At 35.2% G+C, this 26,758-nt stretch overlaps 1 protein-coding gene across 10 annotated transcripts in view; it reads right to left on the reverse strand.

Moving 5' to 3' along the window:
- The window catches only part of LOC127841986 (C-terminal-binding protein-like), a 71,957-nt gene that overhangs the window by 4,971 nt on the left and 40,228 nt on the right, over positions 1-26,758 (reverse strand). For 7 of the 10 annotated variants that reach the window (XM_052371253.1, XM_052371258.1, XM_052371256.1 and 4 more), the window contains exons 3-9: positions 17,483-17,610; positions 14,338-14,495; positions 10,498-10,642; positions 9,522-9,827; positions 6,650-6,775; positions 5,625-5,756; positions 2,260-2,442 (exon numbers count right to left, since the gene is read on the reverse strand). In XM_052371253.1, coding sequence (XP_052227213.1) covers positions 2,260-2,442; positions 5,625-5,756; positions 6,650-6,775; positions 9,522-9,827; positions 10,498-10,642; positions 14,338-14,495; positions 17,483-17,546 — 1,114 coding nt within the window. In that variant the 5' untranslated portion in view covers positions 17,547-17,610. Of the gene's footprint in view, positions 1-631; positions 663-2,259; positions 2,443-5,624; positions 5,757-6,649; positions 6,776-9,521; positions 9,828-10,497; positions 10,643-14,337; positions 14,496-17,482; positions 17,611-26,758 lie in introns of all 10 variants that reach the window. The other 3 variants (XM_052371263.1, XM_052371262.1, XM_052371261.1) reach the window with 3 other exon arrangements.

Below are 26,758 nucleotides of genomic sequence, written 5' to 3' on the forward strand. Positions count from 1 at the left end.
GAGAAGTTTGCGTTTCAAATGTCCACAATTTTAAAGTTATGCAACTCATAAAAAAAAATTAACAGAGTTCGTGACATATTTTGATCCAATTTTGAAAAGTTTGTGACTCATCTTTTTATAAAATGAGATGCCAAAGGCCAGTTCAGAAACACTGGGGGAAAAAGACCTCTTCATATTTTTTTATTTTCTAATATAATCATGGCAAAATCTAAACATTTTCATTAAAAACCAATGCAAAATACTATGACAAACCATAGTTCTGTTCTGTTGAAATGTATGTTGTTTTTGTTAAACACAATAACTTTAAAATGAAAAACAAAAAGAAATTCGAAAAGACAAGAACTAAAAACCAATATAACAAACAGTAAAACATGTCTATCCCCAAAAATCTCCCAAGTCAAAAAATAAAACTCTTTTATGCATGAAGTTAATACATAATTTATGTTTTTGCAATGTTCCTTAACATTTATAACATCAGTTTGTTTGAAATCATGAGAAGGGTTTAGTTAATGGGTTTAGTTAACTGCCTGTGTTCCAGCAATTGAAGGTACCATATACTTTTCAAACATCTCCTTAGTACAGGAGATTTGGGAATAGACGTTGCCTTTCACCCAACATATTAACATGTTACCTGTCTAAATGTTCATAACCTATATTAAAACCTAAATATATACAAATAAAGCAATTGTGTGCACTGAGAATTCTGCAGCATTCAGCATTGAACATAAAGGTACAATGCATTACTGTAAAACAATTAACCCATTTATGCCAAGTGGACTCTCCCATCCTTCTAAATTGGATCAATTTATTTCCAAAATTAGGGATGTCTAGTATATTTATTTCTATATTTAGAATATTTTATATAGAAACTCCTTCAAGCAAACAGTGCAGACCCTGAAGAGACGCCGCATCATGCCAAGGCCTTTTTTCTAGACGCTAGGCATAAATGGGTTAATATTTCTCAAAACAATTATCATTTCACTGCATGCATTTTTGTGGTTCATTAACAAAGGTCTATTGCCTGGGCTTCAAAATCTGTGGATTCAGACATGTGTACAGTATGTACTTGTTGCATACAAAAATTAAAATACGTTCATCTTGCACTTTAGCAGGGCTTTTTAAAGTATAAACGTGGGCATAATGCTGCGTAAAAGCCAGTTCGAGTTTTAGGTCTTGGTTAGTGAATACTAAACCTTAACACATATGATCGGTGCTCTGTGAAATGGGGGTTTAATGCATGTGCGTTCAGTGTTGTCCCAGATCAGCCTGTGCAGTCCACACAGGCTCATCAGGGACAACACTTTTCGCCTAAACTTGATTTTCGGTAAGAAGGGACTTTCTTAAAACATAAAATATCATAAAAGTGGAAAGTGTCGTCCCTGATTAGCCTGTGCAGTCCGCAATCTGGGACAACACTTTAAGCACATGCATTAAACCCCTGTTTCACAGTGCATGGCCTATATTATTTAGTGTTATTATTATTATTAGCATATATATTATCAGGGGGTTTTCTGCCTATTTTGGGAAAAGGAGTCTGACCATATTAAGAATTTTTTATCGACAAAATTGGCCATTTTGGGATTTTGCTTCGATGAAACGGCTCATTTGGAAAAAAATTGTGAATTTATCATGCTTAAATAATTCAGTGGTTTAACAAATAAATTTGCTTTTGTTATTTTGTCTTCTTTATATAAACAGATGCAATATTGGGCATGTTCGTTTATTCAAGTACTGCAGTTTTGTTTTTCAGTTACAGTTACACTCTGAGATAAGAACTGTACAGTAAAAACCTTATAGCAGATATTGTTGACCAAAACAAACACTGGTTAGTCACACAAGTTATAAGACACTTCAATCTTAAAAAAATAAAATAAAAAATATGTTTTTGTTTTTTGTTTTTGGAAATTGGGATTTTTTTATAATTTTGGTTTGGGATCGGGTCTGTTTGCTTTGGGAGTGCCTCCGTTTTCCAGAGGCGCAGACAGTGCTGAAAAAAACCCTGATATTATTATATTATTTATTATTACTATATATCATTAGCTGATATTATTATTAGCAGCAAACAGCATAAAACCTGGACTGTGAGCTACTCACAGGCTGTTCTGGTTTTTTGCTGTATGCCCATTTTCACTTTGCTTCTAAGAGGGAAAGGGTTAATACTGGTGTACTGATCACCATGATCTTGTGACAAAACATGATTAACTTCTTGTTAAATATTAGTTGAATCTCAATTCTTAAAGGTCCAAAAAATGTACGTACCGGGCTTACCTTTCGTAGGAAAGTATTCCTTATTGACACAGTTTCTCAGACTGTCGGGTATTCTTCCGACGACAGCGCGCCGGATCTCACCAGCGGCCATCTCTCTGAGCTCAGTAAGGCTCTGCTCACTGTAGAACGAGGAATGCGGCGTGCAGATCAGATTGGGGCAGTCTTTAAGTGGACCTGTCAGGAAGAGATGTGTTAAACTATGTTAACAAGAGATTGCCAAGCAATATTGTCCTCTACCGATGAAACTCCACCATTGTCAGTATTTTTTATATTTTTTTATATTTATTGCCATAGCAACCAGAATTTTTGATGTAGGAACAAAATGAAATGACGTGCATAATACCCTTATTGCCATCTATCCATGTTTCAAGTTTGAAGAAAAAATATTAAGAACTTCTAATTAAAGTTATCGCAGGATCAAGAAAAGTGTGACAGACTCACAGACTGAAGGACACACAGAGCGCAAACCATAAGTCCCCTCCGGTGAAACCAGTAGGGGACAATAACATGTACATTATTTCATAAAGACCTATTGAAAACGGACATCTTGATAGAATTCATAACGTGTAAATTATTTCATAGGGAAGAGTATTGAAACGATAGGAAAACAGTGATATGCAAGTCTAAGAGAATCTACATTTTAATTGTTTTACGATTTTTCACTGTTTTCAACAGTATTTGAGTGATAACACAGCACTCAGTTTACCTACTCACACTTTTTCAAGATTATTCCTAAGTGGTTGACCAGTGCTAAATGTACATACTTCAACCCAAAAATGACAACTAAACCCTTTCCCACTCAGAAGCAAAGTGACAAGAGCTGTCAGAGGACAGCTAGCTCGACTATGCGAGTGCTTGCCAGTATAACGTAAGCCATCATGGGGAAATTGTTCATATTCAATAATTTATTAGAGGATCTTTCAAGAATAAAAAAAGGAAATAAAATTATTTTTTTTTTTTGGGGGGGGGGGGGATGTAGGGGGGTGTAAGGGGGGTGAGAGGGGGGTATAATGTGGGGTGGGGGTAATTTATTAGATGATGTTTAAAAAGAAAATTGAGGGGGGGGGGGGTAGGGGGGGGGTGGGGGTGAGAGGGGGGTTTAATGTGGGGTGTGGTAATTTATTAGATGATGTTTAAAAAAAAATTGGGTGGGGGGTGGGGGGTAGGGGGTAGGGGGTGAGAGGGGGTATAATGTGGGGTGTGGTAATTTATTAGATGATGTTTAAAAGAAAAAACATTTGGGGGGTTGGGGGGGGGGGAAGGGATTCTGGGTAGGGGTGTGGGGTATTGTTTGGGTGGAATCCATTGTGGTATTCAGGTAAGTGTTGTTTTGTCAATGACAAAATGCTTGATAGAGTTGTCTGCTCTTGTTTATAGGTTGGGGTGATGTTGGTAAACAAGTCTGCAAAATATGAAAGCAATATGTCAAGGGACAATGAAAATTAATGGGGTAGTACGAAAACTTCAACATTTGCTGCATATTCTAAGTGGAAAAGGGGCCATAATTATGACAAAATGCTTGATAGAGTTGTCTGCTCTTGTTTATAGGTTGGGGTCATGTTGGTAAACAAGTATGCAAAATATGAAAGCAATATGTCAAGGGACAAAGAAAATATTTGGGGTAGTATGAAAACTTTAACATTTGCTCGCTAATGCAGACGCCGACGCCGGGGTGAGTAGGATAGCTCCACTATATATATATTTCATATATAATAGTCGAGCTAAAAATGGCTATTTGCAAACAGCATAAAATCAGAACAGCCTGTAAGTAACTTGCAGTCTGTTTAGGCTTTATGTTGTTTGCTACTCATCAGTGTCTAAGGGTTGGAAATGAAGAGTTTAAAACTTGAATCTTGTAAGAAAGGTCTTTAATTAAATTAAACTTTCTATGGGACTACAAATGCGTCAAAATAGTTTTTAAGTGGTACAGGGTTAACTACTTGCAACATTTCTTGACCAAAGCCTACAAATATGTGTGAGTGAAGAATAAAATTACTGATCATCAGATCTAGAGTCCAGTGCTCTTTTGAGATAGATGGCCTGGAAAACAACCTTTGCTTGAATAGTATTTAATTCTTTACCACTCATCATATGCATTTTGATGTTTTTGAAATCCTTGAAAAATCAAATAAAATTAAAGACCTTTCTTGTTAGAATCAAGTATTAAGGGCTTCATTTCAAACCCAAACATACTGATAAGCAGCAAACAGCATGAAACCTTTAATAACAGGGATCATATTTTCCCGCAACATCAATCAGTCTGGATATAAATGGGGGAAAAAGTATCCGAAAATTTATGTCCGAAATCATGACAAATTATGTTAAAATATAAACCATTGATTTTGCCATTCATGAAGGTGGTTTAATAAATGTACAAGTAAAATTCCCTTAAGCATTTTTTTAAACGGAACATACGAGTTTTCTCAACTGGTTTTATCATTTGTTGTTTCGTGTGCTGTTTTATCAGACTTTTTTCATCGAACATTGTCAACATTATTAATCTGTGTAAGTCTATAATGATGTCTGTGCGTAGGTTGGCTACTGACAATAACAAAACCAAATAATTAAGAAATAATGTGTGTACGTTATAGTTTGTTGTCAAAATAACCCACGGCCGATAGTTTAGATGCGTAGGGATTAAATCACGAGTGCAAAGCACGAATGATTTGAAACCACGCATCTAATTTTCCGGTTGTGGGTTATTCAACAACAAACTACAAAGTACACGAATTATTTCGATTCTAACACGTTTTTTACTAAAGATTTATACAATGTATATTAATTTTCTTGTGTACTATTTTATGTGAAGTTTCGCACATAAAAATAACTTTCGGCTGTTCTGTCGATCAGATCCGCGACCTTCATTCATAATTATATTACCGGATTATTACGCTGGTGGAAAATGTATGGGCATGTTTTGTTTAGGTACAGCGTGTGCTTTCAGTATATAAGGTGCGGACGGGTCTTCAATCCGCTGTTCACAAGGTATTGATTCTTGGTCTGACGTGCAATAAACCGGTCCTGACCGGTTTAGAGACTGCAGCGAATGGTTAATCACACCTAATCGAGATAAGAATGTCATTAGGGTGTGTTTGCATGTGCACTGTGTATTCAATTTCATGACAGAAAACAGAATCGGACCGTCTGTTTGGGATTTTCAATCGGTCTTTCATGACCTCAATCGGTCTAGGACTGACAAAACCGAAAAAATATGATCCCTGTTTAATAACATACTGCGAATAACTCACAGGCTGTTCGTGTTTTATGCTGGTTGCATACAGGCATTTTCACTGTGGTGCTTTTAAGCGGAAAAGAGTTATGATACAAAACATTCAGCTACGACTAAGAGAACATACTTGATGCCAGCACGAAGGGCTCATTTTCATGGACGTCAAGAGCTGATGCTCGAACCCTGCCGTCTTTCAATGCAGCGGCTAAGGCGTGTTCATCCACTAGACCACCCCGTGCCGTGTTCACAAGGAATGCACCTAAAATAGACGAACTCTAATAAGTACTCAACATATATATGGAAAGTGGTGTAACCCTGTCAGTTTTGATGTGATTTGTGTTCAGTTTTACACAGATTCCTTTAAAGGGAGATTATACGATTTTTTATATGTGTTAAATTGTAATATAATGATAAAATATGTTACAATAACACAAAATAGGCAAGAAAAATTATACATTGAAGACAAATGTCATAAAATGCAGCAAGGACAAATAGGCGCCCTGAGCCAATTGTGATGAAGATATTTCGTACATAATTTCCTACAATAACCGAAGCATTCGTCTTTTTAGTTAGTGTTTGTGTGTCGTATGATTAGATATCGTTGCAGGAATTTAAAATGAACCGTTAAACTAAATTTAGATAACATCGTTCATGCATGCTGGCAATTTCGACTGTACAGACATTTTCGAATTCAGAATTTAACATCTGGCTTATTTCGCATTTTCCCACACATGTTCTTAACTTTTATTTTAATTTATATTGAAATACATGTTTAACAAGTTTTTTTACACATTTTATATAAATTCATAAATATTTGACAAAATCGTTTAATCTCGCTTTAATTGGGCCATTCAGTTAAACACAAGAATTGGTATTTTTTCTGATAGATTTGTTTTTTTTGATTTGTGATTTTTTTTTAATGATTTTTTTTTAAACCATGACATCAGAGAACGGAAAACAATGATTTTGTCCCATGAAACTGGGTATTGAACTATATCTTTTAAATATATCTTCAAGGTCAACACATTCTATTTAAGTGTGGCCTATACAACCAATATTTTCACTTAGGTGATACTTGTACTCATGAACATAATTTGATTTTGAAATGTTTTTGGGATTGTATTTGAAAAGCAGACCTACCATATTTCTTACCTGGTCTCATTTGTTTGATGGTGTAGTCATTTATAAGATGGTGATTATGTTCGTTCAAATTACAGTGCAAGGTTACGCAGTCGCTTTGAAACAGTAGATCTTGTAGCGTATATACCCGTGTAATACCTGCAACAAATTAGTATGAATAACACATATTCAGCCACAGAACATTTTGTATTTATCCTTAAAATCATTTAGCAATCGTCAATACCCAGTATTCCAAGTGGAATTATTGTGAACAAAATACTGTATGATAGCTTTATTGAAGATGGATGTTGTTCAGTTTTTGTTTTGTTTTTCAAAATCAGGGCCGGTATCCCACCCCATTCCCAATGGAAACAAGAATATATTTTTCCCAAATGTGACCTAAAAATTCCCAATTGAAGGTTGTTGTTTGTTTAGCGATATTTAGTGCCTCTCCCATCCAGCTCCACAAGTTACACTTTATTAAATTTCATATTTAAAACACTTTAATTCCCATTTTTAAAGCGTTTGTTTGCAAAAACAACAACAACACTAATTTCCCAATTTTGGTAAAAACGTCGCGATTATTTCCAATCCGAAGGAACCCTGCCCCATTCCCAAAATGGTGGAAAAAAACACTGCTGTTGTGTTTCATGTAATTCTTTTCATTGGAAGTAAAGCAATTAAAATGATGATACAGTGCAAATTATCATTATTTGTTAAATCTGTGGAATGAAATGCAGTGCACAATTGACAAAAACACGAGAATTGATAGACTCCTGTTGCTTACAAAATAGACAAGTTATTAAGTCCTATGAATTAATCCCATGTTTCGCAATTTGAACGACCAGATTCCTCATTTTAAGTGTCTCTCTGGCATCATGCATTTTATCAGGGGCACATTTATTACTGAGGGAGTGTTTAAAAGGATATATACAATAGGTACAAGTAACACAGTTGATAAAGCTATCAAAAGCAGTAACACTTTGATATACTCAGGGGTGTCAATTTACCGAAATCTAAAATCCTGAAAATCATCCTAGAATTTGGGGACCAGAGTCAAAAGAGTTTTAATGATTCATTAAATTATGTTTCCTTTGTAAACAATATGCCAAAGGTCAATAATTTGTGTTAAAGAGTGACATTTTGTGACACGAATGCTTAAAATAACCAAAACAATCCTCTGATTTATATCAATATCAAAAGTTTTCCTTGAGGGCTTAAATCCTGAATTCAGGAATAATCCTGAAAATTGACATCTCTGTATACTTTACTTCAATGGAATATGCTTCTTAACAACTATAATGTGGCGCTTTGATATTTAACAAGAGCGCCGCCTTGCGGGTGCAGACCGCTCATCTATTTTTCTTTTAAAGGTGAAGGGACCTATCTCAATACTTCAATCACAAAGGAGGGAGGGGTGGGGTGGAGAGGGGTGTATAGTGTGGGTGTGTGGTCATTTATTACATTATCTTCCAAAAATGCAAAAAAAAATTATTATTATTTTTTTTATTTTTTGGGGGGGTATTCTTGGGTGGGATGGCTGGACGTTATTTAAAAAAAAAATATTTTTTGTTTTTTAACCATGTTTCAAACAAAAATGGTGAGGGTGGGGAGGGGGGGGCCGTGGGGGTATTGTTTGAGGTTGTAGTCATTTATTACCTGGGGGGGGGGGGGGGGCGTGGGGATGGTTTGGGTGGAGTCTATTGTGGTATGTCAGGTAAGAGTTGTAATGTCAAAGTATCAATCAAATCTAATCATAAATGAAGAAGTTATGGCAATTTTAGCAAAATTTGATAATTTGACCTTGATAGTCAAGGTCATTCAAAGGCCAAGATAAAATTCAACTTGCCAGGTACAGTACCCTCATGATAGCATGAAAGTATTTGAAGTTTGAAAGCAATAGCCTTGATACTTTAGAAGTAAAGTGGATCTAAACACACAATTTAACCATATATTCAAAGTTACTAAGTCAAAAAAGGGCCATAATTCCGTCAAAATTACAACCAGCAACTTGTCCTGTATTGTCCCCTTATGATAGTTTGCAAGTGTTCCAAGTATGAAAGCAATATTTATGATACTTTAGGAGTAAAGTGGACCAAAACACAAAACTTAATCAAATTTTCAATTTCTAAGTATAAAGGGCCCATAATTCTGTCAAAAATGCCAATAAGAGTTGCATTACTTTGCCTGCACAGTCCCCTTAAGATAGTTAGTAAGTGTTGCAAGTATGAAAGCAATAGCTTTGATACTTTAGGAATAAAATGGACCTTAACACAAAACTTAACAAAATTTTAAATTTTCTAAGTATAAAAAGGGCACATAATTCTGTCAAAATGCACATCAGAGTTATCTAACTTTGCCTGCCCAGTCCCCTCTATAGTAAGTAGTGTACCAAGTTTGAATGCAATAGCGTTGATACTTTCTGAGAAAAGTGGACCTATACACAAAACTTAACCGGACGCAGCCACCGACGCCAAGGTGATGACAATAGCTCATTTTTTTTTTTTTCAAAAAATAGATGAGCTAAAAATCAATTAGTGTAACAGAGATCAATGTGCATTCAAGCCACTGGAAATTGTTAATATCTTATGAGGTACTTGCATTTTGATATCCAGTATAGACCATATATACACGTCTGCTTATATTTTTCCGATTATGTCTCATTTGACATGCACAAAGGGTTAAACACATAATTTTGCTCCCCTGAACATTATTTTAAACACATATCACCTTCTGGAAACAAAACACTATCACCTCCTGAAAACAAAACACTATCACCTCCTGAAAACAAAACACTTTCTGAAGAGAAAAAAATTACTTCATATAATTGTTTTCAAAATGCCAAACTTAATCATTGTTTACCATAAAACTCTTTATCATTTCCTTCAAACAAACTCCAACTCACCCAATGATTTTTCCACTCCATCTGGCAAATACGGATCATAGAAAATTACATTAAACCCAAACACTTTTGCTCTCAAGGCCACAGCCTGTCCCACGCGACCAAGACCCACAATTCCCAGCGTATCACCGCGAATTCTTGCTGACCCTGCTGCGGCCTCACGTAACGACTCCGGGCCGCTCACTTTTTTCCCCTCGCGTATCATATTTGCTAGCCAGTATGTACGTCTATATAAGTTCAAGATCAAACAGATTGTTGAGTCTGCCACCTCTTCCACTCCATACCCGGGCACGTTACACACCGCAATACCTGCAATGATAGAAGGGGAAATTATTATTTTACCAGTTGTTCCTTTATCACTCAAATACGCACTTTTGACAAATATGTAGTCCCTTAGAAAACAAGGCGGAAAAAAAAGGCGTAAAAAGGCATAAAAATTGAAAGTGAGTGCAAACTTTCATTTCTGTTGATTGTAATTTTGTAAATTATTTCAACTTTATAGCGTATAGTGTACGGGCATCAATATTCTTTACATTGATGCTATTTTCATCTAAAACGGACATGGCTTTGTTGTTTTATTCCCATTCAAAGGTGGGTGGGGTAAATCAGAATTCAACAAAAATTACATAACTGTAGTAGGGTCAATGTATGAAAAATATACCTTCAATCACCAAAAAGTTGCTACAAAAGGTATATTAAATGATTCTGGTAGGGTAGAAGGTCCTTAAAAACATATCAAAAGTGTACCAGTCTGCACAGGCTAATCAGGGACGTCACTTTCCGCTTGTATGACGTTTTTCGTTGAAATGAAGTCTCTTCTTAGCAAAAATCCAATTTAGGCGGAAAGTATCGTCCCTGATTAGCCTGTGCGGACTGCACAGGCTAATCTGGGATGACACTTTACGCACATGCATTAAGGTTAGTTTTCTCAGAACACGACTCATTTGATACCATTACATGTCGCCGACTCCAAACCTACCAAACTCCCCAGCAGCTTTCACGTCGACGTTGTCAAAGCCACTCCCGATGCGCACGATGACACGTAAACTCTTAAACTTCTCTAGGTCTTCTTTGGTCAGCGTGATAGAATGCCACATGAGGGCCCCCACTGCCTCATTTAACACCTGCAATCAGATCACACAGAATGATATACAGGCCTCAGTGTTATTTTTCTGTCATTCAAAATTGGGTCTGGTAATTGCCCCCATTCCCAATGGACAAAAGTATATATTTTTATCATGAATGGGAGCTAAAAATTCCCCAATGTAAGGTCCCCCCTCCCCCCCCCCAAAAAAAACAAACTTTGTTTTTTGTTTTATTACATCTCAATATTTTGTTCAACTCCCATCCATATAAGCTCAACCTAAATATAATTCTGAAAACACTTGTATTCTCAATTTTGAAGCATTTTTTAGCAAAACTTCTTCAAAACTAATGTCCCAATTTTAGTCAAAACGCCACGAATTTTCCCAATTCAAAGGGACCCTGCCCCATTCCCAAAATGGTCAAAACAACACTGGGCCTTGTTTGCAGGTATAGGCTTACTCTAGGAAGTGCTAGATTTTGGAAAACCCACTGAATATGGCGTTAAACAATCACTAACCCATTTAAAAATCCTATTCAAAGTAAGTATATATATGAAACTACACAGATTTGATGGGTTCTTCAAAGTTGTAAAGATCCGAGTAAAACAAGTTATGAAACTAATGATGCACTTATCTGTCGTGAAAATGCCCTAAACAAGAGCACCGCATAACGGGTGCCACGCTCGGTTACGGGTGCAGTTTTGAATAAATGAAAGCTCGTCAAAATTATTTTTTTTAAAGGTCACAGTGACCTTGACCTTTGACCTAGTAACCCAAAAATGGGTGTGGCTTATAGAAGTCATCAAGGTGCATCTACATATGAAGTTTCAAAGTTGTAGGTGGAAGCAATTTGATTTTAGAGGCAAACCTTTGTTAACAAAATGTTAAGGTTTTAGCAAGACGCGGACGTCGGACGACGAGCTGGCTATGATAATACCTCGGGTTTTCTCCGAAAACGCCGAGCTAATAAAATCACACAATGACGTGGTATTGACAACACTGGAACAAGATAAAAAGCCCAGCACCAGTGTTATAAAGGAACAAATATACTGGCCATCGTTAATCTTCCTTTTTTCCTGCCTTGTTTCAATAGTTCTTGTATAGAAGACTTGTTTTCTCAGAAAGCCTCTGGCCCACCAAACATTTTTGGCGCCAGTGGTTAGTAGGCTGACACTAATTTCCATTAAAGCGTGGCTATTAAATACTTAATCTATGGTGTATAAATGCACTTTGGATGTTAGACTTGTAGTGTCCCTTAACAAAGGTTGGGCAATCTGGCATTGAGTTATAATCATTATATAGTCTCAAATTTACACTTGTCTAAGTATGATTAAAGAACCATAACATTATAAAATAAGTGACTGTTCAGAAGTAAACATAGACAATAATATTTCAACATAATGAATTTAAATTCCATTTGATGATAAAGGAAATTAATTAATCATTGATAATAAAACAAGTACAAACTTTCACAAAATTCAGACTTGCAAGATAAAACTGCAGTTTAACAAAACAACTTACAGCTTTCAATTAACATCCTTATTTCTGAATCATTAATGGGATCATTTTGTCATCATAGAATGTATCATTAATTATACAATAGTTAAACAAGGGCTGTTTGTAAAACATGCATGCCCCCCCCCCCTATATGGGCTATAAGTTGTAGTAGCAGCCATTGTGTGAATACGTTTTTTGTCACTGTGAATGGTGGTGGTGGTGGTGGTGGTGGTAGCAGAAGAAATAGTAGTAGTAGTAGTAGTAGTAGTAGTAGTAGTAGTAGTAGAGTAGTAGTAGAAGTAGTAGTAGTAGTAGTAGTAGTAGTAGTAGTAGTAGTAGTAGTAGTAGTAGTAGTAGTAGTAATAGAGTAGTAGTAGTAGTAGGTGGTGGTAGCAGAAGAAATAGTAGTAGTAGTAGTAGTAGAAGTGGTAGTAGTAGTAGTAGTAGTAGTAGTAGTAGTAGTAGTAGTAGTAGTAGAAGTAGTAGTAGTAGTAGTAGAAGTAGTAGTAGAAGTAGTAGTAGTAGTAGTAGTAGTAGTAGTAGTAGTAGAAGTAGTAGTAGTAGTAGTAGAAGTAGTAGTAGTAGAGTAGTAGTAGAAGTAGTAGTAGTAGTAGTAGTAGTAGTAGTAGAAGTAGTAGTAGTAGTAGTAGTAGTAGTTGTAGTAGTAGCAGCAGCAGCAGTAGTAGTAGTAGTAGTAGTAGTAGTAGTAGTAGTAGTAGTAGTAGTAGTAGTAGTAGAAGTAGTAGTAGTAGTAGTAGCAGCAGCAGCAGCAGCACCAGCAGCAGCAGCAGCAGTAGTAGTAGTAGTAGTAGTAGTATGCATTACAAAAATGCTGTTAGCCTTACATTTGGTAAAATTTAATTATATTACAAGGGAGGCAAATCTGTAACAATAAATTTAAACTTATTGCATTTGTTTCCCCTGTAGTGTATTACCTCCCCTGTCCTGCTTATATTTATATTAATCAACAAAATTAAACATTAACACAATATTTAATATACAAAATATACAAAAAATCTCATATTCTGATAATATTTTTACTGATCCACTGTATTTTACTAAAAGGATGATGTTTCATTGGACTGATAATTATAGATTTAGGATTACAGACCAGTTGCTTCAGTAATATTGTTCAGAGTGTGCCCTGTTGGCCGCGTATGCATTCTTGAATTATCATTCAAAAACCATTTTACTATTTCGAGTCACCGTGACCTTGACCTTTGACCTAGTAACCTCAAAATCAATAGGGGTCATCTGCGAGTCATGATCATGAAGTTTCATGATCCTAGGCCCAAGCGTTCTTGAGTTATCGTATGACAACCACCTGGTGGACGGACGTACCGACACCTGGTGGACGGACGTACCGACCGACCTACCGACATGAGCAAAGCAATATACCCCCTCTTCTTCGAAGGGGGGCATAATAATGTTTAGTATGAAAAACTCTAAAATGTAATTATAAACAGTTTCTTTTTCTGTTGAAAGAACATACTTTCAGAATACTGAACACTATTTGGCTTAGATAGTTCAATATTCTTGAAATTCATAATTTACATTAAACAATTAATATATGAACAAGAGATGTGTTTGTCAGAAACACAATACCCCCTTATGTGCCGCTTTTTTTTACCTTTGACCTTGAAGGATGACCTTGACCTTTCAACACTCAAAATGTTCAACTCCATGAGATACACATGCATGCCAAATATCAAGTTGCTATGTTCATTATTTCAAAAAATATTGCAAAACTTTACTGTAAGGTTAAAGTTTTGGGACAGAATGACAGACAGAAAGAAAGAAAGACAGGCCAAAAACAATATACCCCCGATCTATCAATTCGGGGGCATAAAAACACTGAATGCGTGTCCACAATGCACATTAAAGTACAGGTACATGTGCCAGGAAGTAAGTTCTTAAAATGGGAGACTACCTTCATATATTTACTAGCATGTATTGCAAGAGTTACTGTTGTTGGATTGCTAAATGCACAAGACAATTTCATGCCTTGCCATGAATGCCATGCCCTTCTGTACCTAAAATTTAAGAAATGTACTGAAACCTTGATTATTAATCACTTCTGATATTCAATGGGAAAAACACTGAAATGCCATTTCAAAGTAAGACTAATACATAACTTGTGATACCAAACTCTAGCCAGATATGTCTTACAGTCTCCGTTGCAATTATCAAAACAATGCCATCTTAACCCATAAAATTCTACTTGGCGATTGTCAAACCTTTTCATGTATTTCTGATGTGGACTGGGCGTCACAAAATGCTACCGTGGCGACGTCCTTCAGTATTGGCATCTCCACAGAGCAGTCTCTCCCGTCCAGAAGGGCTATTAGGGGCCGCGGGTGCATCGGCCCATTGGGTATTGGTCCGCGAATAGACACTGAAAACATACAGCAACAGTTGGGCATTGGTCTGCAAATAGACACTGAAAACACATAGCAAACTTTGGGGATTATCTGGTCAACATTTCAATTTCATATACATTAGTTTCTCACTCATCTATTGAATTAGCAAAACAAGTTCAAATTATTATATGTCTACTTAATGAGCCATTTTTCTTATCAAGCACTTTTCAAAAATATTTTACTGGAACAGTTTTTGGGATTCAAAGATAGACAAAATCAAGGGTTGCATTAAGGGTCAAGGTCAGGGTTGCTTAACCCTTTACCACTCAGAAGCGAATTGAAAATGGCTATGTGCAAACAGCATTAAACCAGAACAGCCTGTGAGTAACTGACAGTCTGTTCAGGTTTTATGCTGTTTGCCAATCATCAGTATCTAAGTATTGGACATCAAGCCTTTAAAACTTAAATTTTGTAAGAAAGGTCTTCAATTTAATATAACTTATTAAGGGACTAAAAATGCGTAAAAATCCAAGTGGTTAAAGGTTAACAAATAAATAATATATAACACTCATTAACTTCAATTTGGATGGAGATGAGCTGAAACTTTATGTGTAGCTAGGTACAGGCCAATATATCAATGGATATCATTGAGGCCAGTGAATTCACGGTCATTGTTACTGTAAACAGGAAGATTGTCTCACTCTCACAAAATAATTTAAGTTGGGATGGAATTATTAAGTGGTAATTTTGATTGTTGGGATGGAATTATTGAGTGGTAATTTTGATTGTTGGGATGGAATTATTAAGTGATAATTTTGATTGTTGGGATAGAATTATTAAGTGGTAATTTTGATTGTTGGGATGGAATTATAAAGTGGTAATTTTGATTGTTCGGATGGAATTATTAAGTGGTAATTTTGTTTGTTCGGATGGAATTATTAAGTGGTAATTTTGATTGTTGGGATGCAATTATTAAGTGGTAATTTTGATTGTTTGTATCTGAAAAGCATACCTAGGGTGGGATTGCATTTTGGGCCATTTGGGTCAATGTCATTGCAAGTCATTTCTAGCAAAATTGTTTCCACTGAATTTCATTTTTTAGGATTGAGGTATGGTGCTGCAAATTTGTGTTTAGGAATTTAAAGCAAACATTGCGTTCATTTAAAGTTAATTAAGTTCAACTGAATATATTAGTAAACAAGAGATGTGTTTGTCAGAAACACAATGCCCCCTACTGCGCCGCTTTGATACATGTTTTTGTTACCTTTGACCTTGAAGGATGACCTTGACCTTTCACCACTCAAAATGTGCAGCTCCATAAGATACACATACATGCCAAATATCAAGTTGCTATGTGAATGGACAAGGAACTTATGAGCATTTTTCGAAAACTACATGCAAACCTAAACGCAAAGTGTGACGGAAAGACGGACGGTCCGATCACTATATGCTCTCCTTCAGGGGGAATAAAAATTGAAAATATTAGTTTTTTGGCATGGTCTCAATTTTATTTAGAAATTAGTTCTAAGAACTACAGATTGTTAATTTCGAATGTGTCTTCGTGTTCATTATATAAGGTAAATAACAAACAAGAGCTGTCTCCATCGGAAGACAAATGCCCCCGAAAAATGCTTGTTCGAAACCTAAACGCAGATTTTGAAAACTAAACGCGGACCCCAAGTTCAAGGTCAAGGTCACAGGGGGTAAAAATTGTGTGCGTATATGGAAAGGTCTTGTCCATATACACATGCATACCAAATATGAAGGTTATATTTCAAGGGACATAGAAGTTATGAGCATTTTTCGAAACCTAAACGCAGATTTTGAAGCCTAAATGCGGACCCTAAGTTCAAGGTCAAGGTCACAGAGCTAAAATAATGTGTGCGTAAGGAAAGGCCTTGTCCATATACACATGCATACCAAATATGAAGGTTATATCTCAAGGGACATAGAAGTTATGAGCATTTTTGGAAACCTAAATGCAAAGTGTGACGGAAAGACGGACAGACAGACAGACGGACGGACGGACGGTCCGATCACAATATGCCCCCTTTCTTCGAAAGGGGGCATAAAAACATCCAACCTCGAATAACAATTAACACATAAATGAAACACAACTACACTGTTTTATTATGAAAACATTAATAATGACAGGGGAGAAACTACTGTATTCTTAAATGCAATATTCAGAAGAGTTGTCTCACATGTTACATGACCTTAATTCATGATTGTTTGCAAGCCTTTTTACTATATAAATATAAGGAAAACTGCCACGTCCCCCTGGCAAACATGTTTTTCAACGGACCGGAACCATTTTCAAACTTAACTCACATATATAGGAAACAAAAGTTCTGACAAAATTTCATGAAAATTGGGCCAAAAATGTGACTTCTAGAGTGTTCACATGTTTTCACTATATACATAGAGAGAAAAATGCCCCGCCCACTGGCTACCATGTTTTTTCACAGATCTGGACCATTTTCTAACTCGTCCAAGAATCAATAAAACGAATGTTTTGACCAACTTTCATGATAATTGGGCAAAAATTGTGACTTCCAAAGTGTTTACAAGGTTTCTCTATAGCCAAATAAGGAAAACTGCCCCGTCCACTGGCGGCCATGTTTTTCAACGGACCGGAACCACTTTTGAACACAATCAACATATCATTAAGACAAACATTTTGACAAAGTTACATGAAGATTGGGCATGAAATGTGACTTCTACAGTGTTTACAAGTTTTTTCTTTTTTTTGACCTAGTGACCTAGTTTAAGACCCGGCCCGACCCAGTTTCGAACTCGACCGAGAATTCATTGATACGAAGCTTCTGAACAAGTTTCATGAAGATCGGACAATAAATGTGGCCTCTAGAATGTTTACGAACAAATGTTAACGGACGGACGACGGACAAAGACCGGAATCAAAAACTTTCCACCACTCACTAAAAATGTAACTAAAAGAGTTCATTAATTTTGAAAAAACAAGCAGAAGGCTGCGAAGCTATAAAAGGGCTATTGAGCTTACTGGTGGGAGGAAGGTCGTGTCTAGGTCTCTTCGGCGGTGGTTGAAAGGATCTGCCGTTTTCCATGTGATGTGGAGTAACCTCCACTCGTGATATAGGCTAAACCAGTACGCACACACGATCTTGGAACCTGTAGAATATAAACAAAAGCTGGTGGATGAAATTCTTAGGAATGGTCTTCTGTTTTACATATATTGTGTACAAATATAGACTTAATACAGAGACTCATACACAAACATTTTGACAAAGTAACATGAAGATTGGGCATGAAATGTGACTTCTACAGTGTTCACAAGGTTTTTCTTTTTTTTTTACCTAGTGACCTAGTTTTTGACCCGACACAACCCAGTTTCGAATTCAGCCGAGATTTCATTGGGACAAAGCTTCTGACCAAGTTTCATGAAAAAGGGACATGAAATGTGGCCTCTAGAGTGTTTACGAGCAAATGTTAACGGACGGACGGACATACGACGGACAAAGACCGGTCAGAAAAGCTCACCTGAGCAATCAGGTGAGCTAAAAAAAAAAATTGACCTTTGACCTTGAAGGATGACCTTGACCTTGAACTTCCACCACTCACAATGTGCCACTTCATGAGAACGCCGCTTTGAATTTTTTTACCTTGAACTTCCACCACTCAAAATGTGCAGCTTCATGAGATACACATGCATGCCAAATATCAAGTTGCTATCTTCAATATTGAAAAAGTTATGGCCAATGTTAAAGTTTTCGGACAGACAAAAGCCATATATTTGACATTTGACCTTGAAGGATGACCTTGACCTTCACCTTTCACCACTCAAAATGTTCAGCTCCATGAGATACACCTGCGTGCCAAATATCAAGTTGCTATCTTCAATAGTGAAACAGTTTTGGCCAATGTAAAAGTTTTTGGACAGACGGACAGACGCCATATATTAAACATTTGACCTTGAAGGATGACCTTGACCTTCACCTTTCACCACTCAAAATGTGCAGCTCCGTGAGATGCACATGCATGCCGAATATCAAGTTTCTATCTTCAATAATGCAAAAGTTATGGCCAACGTTAAAGTTTTTTTTCAGACGAACGGACAGACTGGCATACAAACATACTGATATACTGACTGACAGACTGTTCAACTGCTATATGCCACCCTACCGGGGGCATAAAAAGGGCACATAATTCTGTCAAAATGCCAGTCAGAGTTACCATAATTACTCTATGTTTTCGGACACTCAAAGTTTTCGGACACCCCTTTTTTAGCAAAAATAATTATTTTTCATGACTATTAATTTTCGACACACAAGTTTTCGTCCATAATTAATGTCTCTTAGTTTTCGGACAGTATATTTTACAGCTCTATTTTACCAAATTTAGGTCCTGTTTTCGATACCTAATGACACTTCGATCATGGGGTTTTATTGTGTTATTGGGTAAATAACCTTGTAAACTGATATTAAACAATGGCCTCACCCAATAGCATAAGCGTTATAACAATTACCAGGGGTAGTGCCAATTAACAGTTCAATTATCTAGCGCAATGGTGCTACCCCTTCTCAGTAAAATAACTGTGACAAAAACTAAACGCTTCAAAGTGTCATGCACCCTATTGCAAGTTTTACGAACAATGGAAGGTGTTAGACAACAACTATCGGAAATGAACAAACAAAGAATTCATAGTTTGCTTTTTATTGCGTTAATTACAAGTTCATACTAGCGAGTATCGGTACAACACATGCTCATTTTTGAACTTGTTGGTCCAAAAAAAACCTTGTAGTAACTTTCTGTCAAATAAATTAAGCATTTACAATGATTTAAAATGCAGTGCAAACATATATAACTGTAATTTATACTATACAGCATGGTATTTTACAAGCGCGTGCTTAGATAACCGGTAGTCGTTGATACAATTGATGCTATTTTCGAACACTTCAATTTCGACTCTAAGTTTTCGGACACCTGTATTTTGTGAATATTTATTGTATCTAAGTTTTTGGACACGTAAAAAAATAATTATAAATACATAACTTTGTCTGCACAGTCCCCTTATGATAGTTAGTAAGTGTTGCAAGTATGAAAGCAATAGCTTTGATACTTAAGGAATAAAATGGACCTAAACACAAAACTTAACCAAATTATCAATTTTCTAAGTATAAAAAGGGCACATAATTCTGTCAAAATGCACACCAGAGTTATCTTACTTTGCCTGTCCAGTCCCCTCATGATAGTAAGTAAGTGTACCACGTTTGAATGAAAGAGCGTTTATAATTTCTGAGAAAAGTGGACCTAAACACAAAACTTAACCGGACGCCGACGCCAAGGTGATGACAATAGCTCATTTTATTTTTTTTTAAATAGATGAGCTAATTACAGGACACTGAAAACTTAATATGAAAACAACCACCCAAGGAAATAAATATTTAAAATATTGAATAGAAGTAAAAGTGTCCATTGGATCAATGAGACTACTCTATCAATTATTCCAACGCAGTACACACCCACGCTCTTTGACCCCAAAACCTCACTAAGTGGCTCATATGGACACATACTTGTTAACTGTACATTTATTTATGTATACATGACTGTCTGATCAGTTCTTCCTTGTCAACTGTCTTAGTCAGCCATTAACCACTACCTGTGTGTGAGATGCATTGTTGCTTTCATACATATATTAACGGTAGCAAAAATAGTGGAGTACAAGGTCTATGTTGTTATTTAAGTTTATCAGTAACTGTACAGAATAGTAACTGATAAACTTAAATAACAACATAGACAGTATACTGCACTGACAGTGTTTTTTTTCACTTATAGGGGAATGGTGGCGGGGCCTGTCCAAAGGGGAAAAAATGCGTCGTTTTTTAGGAAAAGGGGAAAATTTAAAAATTCACTTGTTTATATGTAATGATATTTATTATATTAATTCACATGTTTATATAAATATAATATTCACAGCTGAATGTCTTTGTCCTTTTTCTTAAAATTAAAATATAAATCAATGATTTTTTCAACATTAGTTTCAGACAGTTCAGCCTTCATGCACAGTCTCAGTTTTCTGAGCCATTTTGAGTCTAATTGGGATCTTTTAAATCGACAAAATGGCAAATTTGAGCATTTTTTATCAATATAATGGACCAAATTGGAATGATTATATCAACAAGTATTGACACAATATAGATACATCAGGCCTTTTCCTGGCCATTTTGGGAGAAAAATGCAATTAATGTGAAAAGTCAACTGATTTGGGAAAAACTATTTAATATAACTCTTTATAATAATTCAAAATAATACAATTTATAGTTATATACTTTGTTAGTTGTTTATGAAATAAATTTGAGATATATTTATCATGATTATGAGACAGTTCTTTAAAAAAAAAAAAAAAAAAAAATTTTTTTTTTTTTTTTTTTTTTTAAACTTCTCTAGGGGATTTTTTTTTACAAAATGGGGGGAAAATATATACTCTTTTTTTTAGGGGAATGGGGCCGAATATCGGGACTGATTGTAATCTTTTCATGATTATAAAAGCTTTTGTAGTTGATCTTTCATCGAATAAAACATGTACTTCATTCCAGAGCAATACCTCATTGATTTGCAAAATAGTCACTTGTACTTTTACTGTTTTCTAACAACATAGGCCATGATTGTACAATCATGCTTCACATCAGTAGTCTGTTCATTTACAGACATGTATACCAAGACCATTTCCTCCTTTTTCATTACAAAGAAACAATTGATATTCAATGCCCCCCCCCCCCATTCAATACATTTTATTGGCAAATTTAATAGCCCTGATTTGTTCATAATCCATTAGCAAAAACGTATTTGCTATTCCCAAATTTAGTCCCAAAATTTCCAATTGATTGTTTGCCTTTCAAATGTTTCAAAGGCTTTAGTCACATGATCTGAATGATCCTTTTTTATGACGAATAAATAATCATTTCAATACAATTAACCCATAAGAAGCAAAGTGAAAATGGCTTTTGCAAACAGCATAAACAAGAAAAGCCTGCGAGAAACTCGCAGTCTGTTCAGGTTGTATTCTGTTTGCTGCTCATCAGTATCTTAGGGATGGAAATGAAGCCTTTACAACTTGAATATAATAAGAAAGGTCTTAAATAAAATGTAATTTTCTAACGGACTACAAATGCTTGAAAATGCGTATCTAAGTGGTAGAGGGTTAAACAAACAATAATTAGTTTTGTATTCCAAAATGAAAGTTATTCTGGTCTAGGTCCCTAAAAAATAGTGAAAAAAATCCCTGATCTGTGTGAGATGTGATAATGTGAAACTGAGTTGACATTGTTCATATTAGAAATGTGCCTTTCTTTACAACAGCAATACAGGATCAATAACAAAGCTGATAACCAGGTCAATATTTGTTCCAATATTTACATGTCATTAGATGATAAAATATAGTTAAGTAGAGGTACATGCCTGTTTATACCTGCAGCTATGACTATTGAACACTTTGCTCTATATACAAACATATTGACAGAATCGTGTTACATGTTACACAAAGAAACTGTAGATCCTTACAGGCATTAAATCATTTTTTATACTGTACATCACAGTTCTATCACACAATGTTACATTTAGCAGGCAACTGTTAAAATGGTGTAAGGAAAGATAAAACCAAAAACAATGTGTTAAATGCCTGAGCATGTAATAACACAAAAACAGCAAAAGTTAACGACCAAACTTCCTGTATGATTTGATGTAAATGGCCGTGTGAATGTAGCATGTAACTTTGTGGAGTACTTATGTTACCTTACATAAAGCTGTTCAATAGCATGTTTACATAACGATGTTTTGTTTACCTCTGTGTCGTGTTTTCCTGATGCAAACTTTTTACTGTTGATGTATAAATATAAACAAAGTGGTCCGTGACATGCATTAAATTTTTCATATAACCCATTTATTACAAGATCATGATCTGTTTGAAAAAATTGAACACTCACTTGCGAGAATGGGATTTTTAACCCATACATGTCCCAGCTACCCCGCCCCCAGTTCTAAGATTATGAACTTACAAATGTGACATTTCATTTCTCCATTGTGCTAACATCATTTGCCAGAGATTTTTTTTCGCTCTAAATTATACAGCATGTGCATTTTTGATTGGGATAAAAAGCATGATAGACCTTTAAATTGGAAAAAAAATAACATTATTAAGTTATAATATGATTATAAATTACAGTATACTGCTTTCTAAATTTATATTATTGAGTGCTATGAAATTAAATTGCTGTATAATAAACTAAATAAACCAATTATTGATTTTATTTGTAAAGTTTGGCATATTTTTGAGGAAATTTTGGTCAGATTTTGGGGGGAAAATGTTACTTTTTGCTATTGGGTAACGACCTTTATGTGTTTTTGCAATTGGGAAAGTCTGTTATTTGAGGCTGTAAATGGGGGCAAAAATAATCACTGAATGCAAACGTTTGATTTTATCCAATGCTTAATTAATCACATTTTTTTCAATGTTAGCCAGAAATTGCTTATATGAGTGTCTGCATTTTGTGGTTATAGTGCATTCTTAAGTGTCCAAACAATTTTCATAAATGTCATGATTTTTTTCAAAACAAATACTTAATCTGTATTAGTTATTTGTTCAAGTAAATACTTCATCTGTATTAGTTATTAACTGCCCATGGGTCAAAATAACACATAAAAAAGAGACTTCACATCAGAAAATAGAATCAGGATAGATGAATTTATGAGTTGAAAAACCATTAAGGGATTTAATGTCACCATGGAGTAGTGGATAAGGTGTCCGCCTAGCAATCTGGAGGTCATGGGTTTGATCCCCTCAGTGGGAGTGTTGTTTAGATCTCACCCCCCCTCCCCGGTAGACATAGTAATGTCGCTCTTAAATTACATGAAGGAGAAGTTGACTTTGCCTTCTTTTTTTACAACATCGATGTTTTTTTCTCTCAACTTTTTCATCTAAAAATTCTCTATTTTCACATGTCATAAAGTCATCGCTGACGCTTGTTATGTTATCAGTTTATTATCACAGCAAAAGATCGACTGCTGTGAAAGCTTATCTAGGCAACTAACATACATGGGCATTCACTCCAAACAATAACGGTTTACATCAAAAGATCAAAGCGAGTGTCATTTCCCCGACAGTTTTGATAGTTCTCAGTTCTGCATATCTTTATACTAACAAGTCCTAATACTACACAATAGACATTGAGAAAACACATTTCCTCGAAAATTATCCGAGTAGAATTAAATTGCTACGTCATGACCTTCGACATTGCAAATGGCTGACGTATTGTAACATTCAACCCGCGTTCAATTCAAAGCTGGCGATTCAAATTACAAGTAATGGTGATTCAATAATGGAGAAAGCATTAACTGGATTTAACAAACGGTTGATAAGATTTGTTAAACCAGAAAACAACAAGGAAAATTTGGATTATTAAAGTTAAACAGGTAAGGCATTCTCAAGTGCACATATTTAACTTAATTTTATTGGAAAACTGCCTTTTTATGACGAAAATCCTTCAATATTAACTGCCGTAGAAACAAATTCAACACCACTGCCGCTATTGTTGTATATTTTTTCTTCCGGTAGATTCGCGGTAAATAGGTTAAACAGTACTAATTTTAAATTGAACATGAATAATTAAACCTCTCACATACCATTCAAAGTACCAATCAATAAAGTATATAAAAATTTAAATATATGGATTTAAGACAACACATAAAATTAATAGCACAGTTATTTTCAAGCAATGTCGTATTTTTCGTTGCGACAATTAACTGAACTTAAAAAATTCAAATATTGTTAAAGTCTGAGTTTTACAGCATTTAATTACCCAAAATCGATTCCAATCTGTAGCGAGAGATTTTTCTGTCAGATTTGACAAGCAGGTCATGCAGGTTTGTTTATAAACAAAATCCAGAGGGCGCTTATGAAATACCGCGACTCGACCCGACCCGCGAGTTAACCGGGTTTGAGTATAATAGATATACTATATGTCCAATGCATTAAGATTGTGTTTTTTTACGACACGTTTTTACCCCAATTTGGTGATTTCACGGCGCGAAGAATTCCCAATAGAATGGGTACCGGACCCGTTACCAATTGGGTGAAAAAAAATCACTGATTAATTATCATGTACATTATGATGTAAATAGTGTTTGGATTGTCATTGCATTATTAAAGTACTGTTTATTTTTATGATGCACATGGAAATCACAAGTTTTATTTGTATAAATTGATTTATGTGACTTAATATGTAAGGATTTATTGAATTTGAAAATATTGTTTGTCATTGATGATGATACTAAGGCTTGGTGTTATGAAGGGTATAAAACAAGTGAAGATTTTATTAAACGCCGAACAGAAGTCACTTCTCCCTCAAGTTTGAACCTAGGCTGAGCCCTGTACTGTTCTAGTCCTGGGAAATGGTCTCAAGAGCATTCAAAATAAGCCTTAGGCTGTCTATTCAATGGAGCTAAAATAAATAGGTTTAAACTACGGGGATTTACTGATGTGTAATGATAGGACAGACCAGGTAAAGTTATTTCTTGTTCTTGTCAATGCATCCGCTTTCAGTCAGTATTTGTAATCAGCCCATTATTTTCTTAATGAGATAATTGTATGTCAGTTATTAATTCAAGGCTTGATTTACGTTCACGCACAGGTGCACACAACAAAAACACAATGGCTTATTTAATTTTTATTAGATTGCTTAAAGAAAATCATAACATTTTATTGTCATATTATTCAAACATGATTATAACCGAACAAATGCCCCAGAACTTAAAGAGATCAGTTACAAGGATCAATCATTGTACAGTCCATCATTAGGAAACCCAGAATCAAGGGCCATTAAATAGGATTATAAACAAGAGATTGCCAAGCGATATGGTCCCCTACCAGTGAAACTCCACCATTGTCAGTAAAAAAATAATTTTTTTATTTATTTGTTGCCATAGCAACCACAATTTTTGACGTACGCACAAAATGAAATGACGTGCATAATCTCCATATTGCCATCTATCCATGTTTCAAGTTTCATGAATAAATATTAAGAACTTTTAAAGTTATCTCAGGATCCAGAAAAGTGTGACTGACTGACTGACAGACAGACTGACAGACCACAAGTCCCCTCCGGTTTCACTGGTAGGGGACAATAACCCACAAAGCCAGCAGCACATCTGTGACAATCAAAGAGAATCTAGCAGCTGCATCAAATGTTTCCAATTTTTGCACTTATATCTGCTAAAGTCTAAAACAAAAACTTATCATTTACTTCAACTTTTTTCTATGTCTCAAATATATACAAGTCCATGTCTCAAATATATACAAGTCCTTATGATTAAAGCAACACAGACGCTATCAAAGTTTGTGTGTTTAAACTAGATGCACAGTCTTCATACAATCTACTTAAATACCTTGTTAGATCTGTTTATAGCAGACAACTTTACAAAGTCAGTGAACACATGCAATGCAATCGAACCAATACAGGCTCTTCAAAGGCTTTCTGATCCCCTTGAAAATGGTCCTAACATTTAAACAATTTAATACTCATTTAATCATTTAATAATGATGTATTAACAGCCTTTAAATATTTACTTTTGTAGTTCACTAACCACATTACCGATAACATACAGTGCACACTTTGTAATGTCTTCACTAACCACATTACCGATAACATACAGTGCACACTTTGTAATGTCTTCACTAACCAGTCATTACCGATAACATACAGTGCACACTTTGTAATGTCTTCACTAACCACATTACCGATAACATACAGTGCACACTTTGTAATGTCTATGTTAACTTACCATCTTAATTTACTTTTAATTCTTCATTATTTTACTTAATTTTATTTTTCTAATCAATTCATTAACCAAACAAAGTTCATACTTTTCATGTTAAATATTGTTGTATTTTTATTTCTTAAAAAGTTGTATTTAACATTTTTTTATAATGCATATCAAAACCAACACTCAGACTATTCATATAAATGTTCAATATTCCTTTCAAAACCATAGTGATTTAACATGTTTTATTCGTTAAACCTACAATTTCATTTATCAATAATATTTTGTTTTTACTCTTGTTTTATTTACAATAAATTACTCATAGGCGCAAGTTAAACTTAAGAATAAGCTATTTAACTACAGCAAGTTTGCCATGAATTCCTGTCCTCTACCTTTAAATTGTTTGCCCATCTTTGTTTAAGACCAATACAACCACTGCTACCAACATGACCTGTGTCACAAACAAGAAGCCCCTCATGTTTAACCAGCCTGAAAAAATTGTACA

The sequence above is a fragment of the Dreissena polymorpha genome, chromosome 8, assembly GCF_020536995.1.
Source record: "Dreissena polymorpha isolate Duluth1 chromosome 8, UMN_Dpol_1.0, whole genome shotgun sequence".
NCBI lineage: Eukaryota > Metazoa > Mollusca > Bivalvia > Myida > Dreissenidae > Dreissena > Dreissena polymorpha.